The sequence below is a fragment of the Halyomorpha halys genome, unplaced genomic scaffold (assembly GCF_000696795.3).
Source record: "Halyomorpha halys isolate HHAL.00 unplaced genomic scaffold, Hhal_1.1 Scaffold1697.1, whole genome shotgun sequence".
NCBI lineage: Eukaryota > Metazoa > Arthropoda > Insecta > Hemiptera > Pentatomidae > Halyomorpha > Halyomorpha halys.
Genome location: NW_027115501.1, coordinates 201,666 through 211,656, shown reverse-complemented (window position 1 = coordinate 211,656; position 9,991 = coordinate 201,666). Strand labels below are relative to the sequence as shown.

Here is a 9,991-nt window from a genome sequence, read left to right as displayed (position 1 = left end):
ACTACTGCAACAAACCAAGATTTCAACTAGGAGCTCAATACGATTAATTTTCAATTACTTCATATTTTTTTTTATCGTAATAATTCATTGATATTTTTTAAAAACAGTTTAAACCTTTTTCTAGAATATGGATAGTTCCATAAAGTCCAATAGGGATTTAATTTTATTATTTCGAATCTTGCATTATTCTAGCAAAGTTATTTCTTGGGTTGCCCACAACTGAAACAGCAAGGGAATTCTATTCCATGAGTGAATGCAGAATTGCGGTTTCAAAGTTGGCACAGGATACTTCTTCTTATTTAAACAATACTTGTATTCCGCTTATCTCAGTTTGATTGTACTTCTATTAGTTTCTTAGGCCTGTTTCTCCACTCCTCATTCCATTACGATATTAGTTAGGGTTTTACCTGTCTCGGAAAACAGGATTTATAGTGGTGTATAATCTATGATGAAAAACCATAATTGGTAATTGTAATCTCAGACAGGTCGAGAAATTTGTATTTTTACTTTGATGAACTTCTGATCAAAAGCTTGTTTCTTTCGTATTTTCATTTTAAGGTATGAAATTTCCAATATTGTGGTGTGTTTAGGTAGCTCCTTGATTTAGTGATAAAAAGTAAATTTTTGTGGTTAACAACTAGGGAATGTGTAAGACTTTCTTGATAGTAGTAGTCTCGTAAAACTGAAGAAGATAATTTTATGATTTTTCAAAGCATTATTATAGTTAAATTATATTGCAATTTTTACTTTCACTTGCCTATATTTATTTATTTACCTTTGTTATGCCCAGAGATATATAGAGTACCGTTTGTATAATAAATAAATAACAAATGTAATATGAATAGACAATAAGAAAAACAAACAACCAAATTTTTTTTAAATCGAAAAATCTTAGAGTATTACAATGAAGAAAAAATTCTAATTAAAATATAACATACTACAAAAAATAATATAATAATTAAATCTACAAAGATAACAAAAAATACTATTTAAAATATAACTTATTTAAAATACAATTGTAAAAATTTATTTACGCATAAATTATAAGGTATGGAAGATATTAAAAATGAAATCAAGAAATTTAAGATAATCAGAACTACTAGAAATTTCCTGATAGAGCAAAAATAAACTTAAAATTATTGAAATATTAAACTAAATAACAGAGAAATAAAAACATAATAAAAACTTCCAGATCAATATAAAAGTTAGTCCATGAAACTGTTATGTGAACAGTTACTTGGAACTCAGTAAATTAATGAATAGCTACCTTACTACGCCAATGAATAATATATATATTTGTATAGATCTTACCTTAGTGGTATGATAGCTGAGAAAATTATTATACTATGAAATTTTCTATTTGCCTCGAAAGTACTCTAACGATTTTTATTAATCTCGTTAATTCAGTGTACAATTAAGTCTTTAGTATCTGCCAGGTATGAAATAGTCTGATTGGACTTTAATGGAAAATTTAAGGTAGATCACTCCCAAGTTCCTTTAATTGAAATTTTTTTATTTAAAAAAATCAACTATTTTCCTTGTTTTAATAATAAAAAATGGATAAACAAAAGTTATAAAACCATTTTATAACTATCTAGTTTTCTTGGTTGAAAACTGATTTCCAGCATAATAACCGTATACCTACTTTAGTAATATACCTAAAGCCATCGATTTTAGAAAATTAACTTATAAAGTCCTAGGTGGAGAGGTAATGGAGAGTGACGAAAAAAGTATAAATAAGCTTAATTTATTAATAAATGTTTCTGTGTTTCAGTAGTTGTTATTGTTGAAAGGTATACCACTCCAATTATTTTTATACTTTCCTCGGGTCACATTGAAATTTTGAAGTTCTTGGAGTATATTTAAGTGTGAGGGTGTAATGTTTTTATAATTATTTCTTAATGTCATCTATATGGTTTAGTAATTTTCAGTGGCTATTAGTTCTTCTAATTATGACTATATAAAAGTATGAATTTGAATTTAAATTGTTAGCAATTTTACTATTGTCATTTTAATATTTTATTGTTATGTTAACAGGGAGTTGTGACGGACGGAGGATGAGGAGGTGATGTGCCTCCTCGATCGTAAGCCTGAGCTGGTGGAGCGGTGGTTGGCCCGTCAGAGTGCTGCCGTCAGGAGACCGTCTGTCACTTCGGAGCTTGCCGCGTCCTGGCTGGCGGCGTCCCCCTTCAAGAGATCCAGGTCACCATCCAGGTATGGGATAGTAATGTCTAGGCTATAGGATAGGATTATATGGAGGATAGAATAGGATTATGTTTAGGATGGAATAGGATCATGTGGAGGATATAACAGAACTATATAGATGATTGAACAGGATTATGTGGAGGATAGAATCGGATTATTAGAGGGGACAGAAAATAATTATACGGAGCATAAAATAGGATAATGTAGAGAATTGAATAAGTTTATGAGGATGATCTAATAGGACTATGGGTAAGATAGAATAGAATTATGAGGAGGGTCGGATAGTAATATATAAAGAATGTCATATAAAGTTATCCAAAATATCTTTCCAAGTAATTCCAAAAGTAATTTGGATGATCATTAAAGTACGGTAATTATTCTTTTCTTTGAAATGCTTAGAGGAACACGTCTCATGTGCATCAATGGTATAACGCTATTACACTTAGCTTGTATAAATAGGATACCTTACCCTTCAATATGTTAAAGGGTGGTGAACATTGCGGTGAAGCGATCCTAAATGCATTGTCTTGTATAACCTAAATTCCGTCAAGAAATGGCTTTTATTTTATCAATGATTTCATGAATTTTTAGTACTATGGTTTTCTTTTTATAATTTTATAGTTTATTGCTGCTGTACAGTTAGATAATTATTATAATTACATAATTATTACATTGTGTATTACATATTGCTGTTGTACAGTTACATAATTTAATACATAATTTAATATTTAATATTATAATATTTTAATACATAATTTAAGCTGATTTAAAATTATATTCATAATCTAATCTGTGATTTAAAAGCTAAAGTATTTTTAATGGCAGAATAGAAAAATATGTTTAAAATACTCCCACAGTTAAAGCAAACCAAATAAAACAACTAGAACCATATATCCTAGCCACACCGGACCGGTATTTTCTTAACGTAGATGAAATGCCCCTGTCAGCTTTTAATGTTTCCTATTAGTCAAGTTATATTAAGTTTCTGTTTCGTAGCCTGAGTTTAGGTTATGAAACAGACCAAAAAGTCAATCCAAAAACTTTTCAATTTTTTTTTAATATTTAGGAATTGAAAAAAAAAAGAATAATTAAATCATAATAAAAAAATAACCAATCATAATAAAGTAATTTTTTGGCATTTGAACATAAAAAAGTAAACTTGTATCTTTTACTTGAAAAAAACAACCAAGTTATACTAAGTAAAAGTATAAATACTTCGAACTTAAGAGTTAATGCAGTAGTTTTTATGTAGATGTAGAATATGTATTTTAATTCTTCGTGAACTGGATCAGAAAATGATGGAATTAGCGGTATTTGAACGTGGGAAGGGTACTGGAGCGACAGATAGATGAAGGAATGGAATTCCACAGGGAAGAGGATCTGGTATGGAAGGGTTTGTCGAAAGATGCAGTTCGGTGGACCATTGTGTATAAGTTTGAAGACCGGCAACAGGTATTTCGAAAATTGATGGAGGTTTTTAATTCCGGGCTACTATTGATGTATGATGGTGGGATTGTATAATTTGGTAAAGAAAGGATGTAATGAAATACTTTCAAGGGCAGCAGAAGTAAAGTTCCATCAAATCCTCATAAAAACGGGAGGTGGACCAGTCTCTTGAGATCCCAATGATAATATGCCCACTTATTGGCGTATTAGTTTGTATCAATATGTCTTACAATTTCATTAAAGTATACCAATTGTGTATTCCAAACAGTTTTGTTAATTATCATTCTGTTATTTTATAACAGTTATTAACGTTTATATGTACTTGATAAAAAAAAAAAAAAAACACAAATCCCAAGTTGAATAGGTACTTTTTAAGTTCAAACTAAATCTCTAAAGTGCTGGCACCTTGAGATGACCTCCCAGCAATTTCGCAAAAGGTAGGTATTTTAATTTGTTGTTGAATCAAAAGTAAGAACTGGTTTATATTCTTTTATTTTATAAATATTTCGTTTAACAGGGTAAACAGGTAGGTTTGAAAAAAATTGTCATCAAGTCAAAGACACAACGATAAATATTATTATTATCGACTTTATTATTGTTATATCTTTTGTTAGAGGAATTAATTTTAAAATTATTATTTATCTATGAGAATGATCAAGAAAAATTATTCACAGGGCCATATTAAACCCACAATGTGAAAATAAAACTATATAACAATACCTTTTTTTACTAATTTTATTTTATACATATCCTATATGTATATATGAATTTAAATTAATACATTTTAGACATAAAGCCCCAAGAAAAAAATGTCTCCTAATGTTTCTATGAAGTTGTATTTATAGTATCCAAGAACTTTAGTAAACTGACTGGGTTGAAGAAGTTAAAAAGGAAGGAAAAAGTTTAAATAGTAAAAATGGCCAAAACTTCGTAAATAATGCAGAAACATTCATATAAGATAGAATTGTTAAAAAATTAAATTAATAAAACAATTTAATTCTTACATAGATTTATTTTGTACAAAGTGGATTTAATAAGGTACTAAGAATATTTTTCCTCAATAATAATTATTAATAAAGTTATATTAATTCTACATTGTCTCGGACTTATTATTTATTTATAATGTTACGAAAATTCAATGTAAAATCAAATATGTCAGTCGATTAAAGTGCCCAATTCTATGTTGACAATAAAAAAAATATTGTTTTCTATTAAATTAGAAATCCATTTTATTTGTCCGAATATAAACTAGTCGTGACTTTCAATCCCTGGTTTTCAATAGGCGAAAGTTGAAAACTTTTCAAAACGCCGTTTTAACGAAAACGGCCTCATTGAAAAAGTTAGAATTGGACGGGAGTGAAATAATTTTTTTTTCCTTTTAAAAAAGATGATTAATTAAAACGGATTTGATGAATGGCTGTTAGACTAATTCTAGCCACATTGAAAAAATTATGGAGTGGTTCGAATTGAAACTCTAAAACCCATTACGGGAGAGGGCTCGGAGAGAGAGAACTACTTTAAGAATTAATTAAACTAGTAAAGGGAATAATTAAAGCATTGAAAATTGAAATAGTTTAAAGTAAAAAGTTAATAATTTTGCTAGAATATAATCAATAATATATTTAATTCCTATAAATAGAAAAAATTGTATATGTCAGAATTTCACTGAAATAGGGTGTTTTAACTATTTTATTATTATTATAGTTTTATCTAGGATGGTTAAAGTAGATTAAGCCATAATTTCAAAACGTTCTACGGCCTATAAAACAATTAACTTGTTTAGGTAATTTTCAACCTTATACTAGTTTCACTGTCCTCCAAAGTTACAATCTATTATTACTATACTAGATTATATTTCTGATACTTTTTTTTTCCTACGCCACAAGAAGTATGCTATTACGGCATTTTACCTCTCGTAGACCAATACAATTTTATTTTTCCTCAAGGTTGGTCCGCATCCTACCGAAGATCTTCTCCATCCATGTCTCCCATGTTGTATAGAGGACATTTCGAGGAATCTACAATGCCAATTCGATGAAGGAGTTTTTGGAGCAGGTCGTGTCCTGTTTCAAGGCGAAAACAAGCCAGAGAGCTCTGCTAAGATTGCTAGGGATTCGTTTATCCTTATGCAGTAGGCTCCACTTCTTTCCTTCCGGGAAATGACAGTTGAAAGTTGATTGAGTATACACCAGCTCCAGCTCCTTTGTTAATACCATACGCAGGCCCATTGGTATAAATGTGTAACCATTGCTCGATAGAGGCTCATAAATTGTTTTTAGTGCAGCAGCTCTAAGCTCGGGTTCAGGCCAATCTTTCTTGATCCGACCACATACCAGTTAGAGTCACCCGTAGACTTCAGCGGAATCGTGCTTTGGCATGTAGGAGATGCTTATATTCTGTCTTTCATCAGTTGGTAGGTCTATCTGGTGAAGCATTTCCTCAGCTTTTGAAATAAAAGTGCGATGGGACCTTAGTCGTTCATTCACTTTACGATAATCCTACCAGTGTTCCTCTCGTCACATAAAGTTTTCATAAAGAAACAGAGGAGATTTCTCCCTCCTACCCTGTAGTGGTTCAAGACCTGCTTGGAGTTCCATAGCTGTGATGGGAGTTGATTTCACATCGCCAGTGATTATGCGTAAGGCTTGATTTTGAACTTTGTCTAACTTTCCTACCGCTACTTTGGAAGATGTTCAGGGAGTTCAGCTCCATACTCTAGATTAGGCCGTACTAAGTACGTCCTGAGACGCTCCCCATTTAGTCCCTGTTAGCCTTTTCATCAGCTTCAATTTTTATCGTCCTTTCCGAGTTGTTTTATGGATTTGTTTTAGCCAGGTCAGCTTAGAGTTCAGCGTGATCCCTAAATAGCAAGCTTTATAAGTTCTGGTTAGTTCTTCGGCTTCAAAGTATAAATGAACCTCATTTTTTTTTTGTACTAAGGTACTGATACTGTGAGATATTGTTTTTCTATATGAGATAATAAATTAAATTCTAATTTTTAGGTATGTTTGAACTTGATGCATGGAGATAGTTCTTCATATAATATATAAATTTAGTTGAAATAACTTAATAGTTGAATGGATTATGATATAAACTATTATACAGAATTAAATGTCGTTTCATTTTTCTTCTTTTATAAGATTTTTGTTAATAGATAGAGATAAGCTTTCATTATACAGTGAAAATTTTATGTAACCGAGATTGGATCAGTTTCTACTATAAGTGTATCTACCCGAACTGGGGAAATCATTATACAGTGCCACCGTTAAATGGCTACAATCGTAGGCAATGAAAATTTTAACACATCCCAGATGCGTAGATAGGAATATTTTTTAAGGGAGTAATTAAATATTTTATTTATATGTATAAAAATATAATCTCAATTTTAGTTTTCATTGTCATAGACCATGTACGGAAATCTATACTGTATAATAAATGAAAACTTACCAGGACACCTCTCCCTCGAAATCCCAGAAATAGGCACTGCGTTATCTTACCGTAAAAAGATGTATTAATATAATAATATCAAATATAACAACATTTGTAAAAATAAATTCATTAAATCATGCAACATTTAAAAAATTTGCTAAATCGGCGTGATGTGTATTATTAATGTATTATGTACCATTGATAGAAGAAACAGAAATAACGATTATTGCATATAATTTTCAATTAATTCGAACGTTTTTACAGTTTGCCAAAAATTTGAAGATGCTATAATCGCCTTTGTATATACCTTCAATTAAGGATTTGATTTATAATTAAGAAGAACAATTTTTCACATCCAATTGAATTATTACATTAATACATATTTTGTTTAATAGTATAAAGGTACGTAAAATTATTAAACATATTGAATTGTTTAAAATTTCAATTAAATCGGTAATTGTTTAAAATTAGACTTCTCTGAACCGCATAGCTTAGACCTGACTTGGATTTTGGTCGAGCTCTCAGTATCTAGGTTCATCTAGGATCCATAGAGGATAAGACAGGACGAAAGCTCTCGACTGATTAGCAGCTAGCTAAATCTTTAAAAGACATGACTAAGCTGAGTACTTAGCCGTAGAGGAGGTGCACTTGAACGGGATCGCCCTCTTCTCTAGTGTGTTCGATGCGATGCCCTCACAGAATCGACTGTTTAGATTCGACCGATCTTATTCAGTTTATCAATAACTATGATCAATTGAAGATTTATTGTAAACACTAAAATATAACTCATGATAAAACATTATAATTATTTCACTGTGATTTAATATTTCGATTTTTATTTTTAATTTAGCAATTTTATTTGTAACAATAAAAATGAATACAATAAGCTAATGAGAGGCATAATAGAGTCCTTATGCAATACCTAGTAGTGCATCCTCCTAACTTTGAAATATACTATATGGTCCTATAGGTTAGAAGGCCCCTCATTTAACTAGCTGTACATCAGGAATTTATACAATTTATTGTACATTTCCAATTGCAAATTATTTACAATTCCAATACACTTTATTTCTTGCCTCGATTGCCTCCATTTTCTTTCGAAAGGTAATGGATGAGTTCGGAGGATCTTCATAGAGTGGCTTGTGACATACATGATGTCCTAAAGTACTATTAATAAATACCACACACAACGTTATTCTAATATTTTCAGCAATATCATTTCATCATAAACTATTATATTTTTAAATTTACATAATGAAATAAAAAATTTAAGATAAATTATCCAAACACATTCAATTGGATTTATTTTTGCATTTTTCTTTTTGTCTACTTTTGCCCCTTCATGTATAAATCTGGCAGACCCTCTAGCCTGATCAGTAATGCGGTATGGTAGTTGCAGTAGTTGTAGGGGTATGGTATTGCATTTAAACAGATTTTTTTCAGGATTACATGTTTTGTATTTATAATCTCAAATTATAATATTAAGGATTCACCATAAATATAGAATTATGATTTTTGAAAACGGAATTGTATAAATAGGCATGGCCCAATAAGTGAGAACGAAATCTCAATTATTTTCTGAATCTTTTCATGAATAAATTAATCATTTCACTACAAATAATTGAAAATAGTTTCTTTCCTAACCGTCACCTACACCCTACGCATCACAAATATTTGGAACAGCAAGACAGTCATAGTAAAAAACTTCAAATATTAAAAAAAAAAAAACATTCAACTCTATTAAAAAAGCACATTGGTACGTCAACTATATAACTTTACATAATTACCTTCATATTTGAACTGTTAACAATTAGTTACATTTCGACCGACTACAAACGATTGATGACAAATTACTCGGATATCCCAAACATCATATAAATGACTACTTATTTATTTATTTTTTTAATGACCTCCCTTCATAGTCATTTCTGATATACGAAGGGGGATATCTAGAAATAACCAACCTATCCTAGCCATGGTGGGAGATCAAATTTTCATTTCGTGGGACTACCACAAGCCGCCCCAATCCTTCCCTTGGCCGGAACTGAAGCTGGATAAGAGATCTTCTCGTTTGAAAATTAAATTTTATATCACATCTGGAGGAGGTGCCGTTGGTTATTCCTCTCCCTTATACTTATCATGACATATTTCAGTATTGTACATCACATTCATTGGTTTGTAATATTAATATATTTTATTTTTATTATTTACATGTTTTATATATACATAGGTACAAAAAAAATATAAAAAAAAAAAAGTCTTATTTATGCGTTATTTTCCCAGACCCAGAGAGTCAAGAGAATGGCGACGCCGGCTAGGACTGCTGGACGAGGGAGAGCTGTTCATGGAACTGATCCGGGACGTCTCGAACGAGCTGGACATCGATGTCCTCTGCCACAAGATCCTTGTCAACGTGGGCCTCCTCACAAGGGCCGACCGCGGCTCTCTCTTCCTCGCCAGGGGCCACATCCTCATAGCCAAGCTCTTTGATGTCACCGTCGAAACAGGTGAACTTTAATATTACTATTAACAGTAGGTTCCATAATTAAATGATAAACTATTAAGCAGTTAGCACATGATAAGTTCCTATTAATTAGAACATATAGTATGATTCTGTTTAGAAAATTTACCGATAGATCTAAGTCATCGTCGAAACCTTAGCTTCCTCAAAACATAAAATTTGCACTGGAGTACCTCAAGGTTCAAAATGAAGTCCTAAATTCGTTTCATGCTTAAGTTAAATAATGTTGCGAAATGCAGCTGTTTTGCCAAGGATATAGTTTATTTTCCATAATCCAAATATTCCTCTTGTATTCATCTGTTGTAGTATATAAAGTTCCTAATTTTGGCTTCCTTTATCTTGTGGTTTCTCCTATGATACCCTCCAAAGAATATATAGGAAGATGGTCAG

The 9,991-nt window shown here is 31.0% G+C and overlaps 1 protein-coding gene across 3 annotated transcripts in view; it reads left to right on the top strand.

The window, feature by feature from the left end:
• Positions 1-2,037: 2,037 nt before the first annotated feature.
• The window catches only part of LOC106690387 (cGMP-specific 3',5'-cyclic phosphodiesterase), an 85,240-nt gene continuing 77,286 nt past the window's right edge, over positions 2,038-9,991 (top strand). For all 3 annotated transcript variants that reach the window (XM_014435818.3, XM_014435817.2, XM_014435819.2), the window contains exons 1-2: positions 2,038-2,214; positions 9,364-9,587. In XM_014435818.3, coding sequence (XP_014291304.1) covers positions 2,069-2,214; positions 9,364-9,587 — 370 coding nt within the window. In that variant the 5' untranslated portion in view covers positions 2,038-2,068. The remainder of the gene's footprint in view (positions 2,215-9,363; positions 9,588-9,991) is intronic.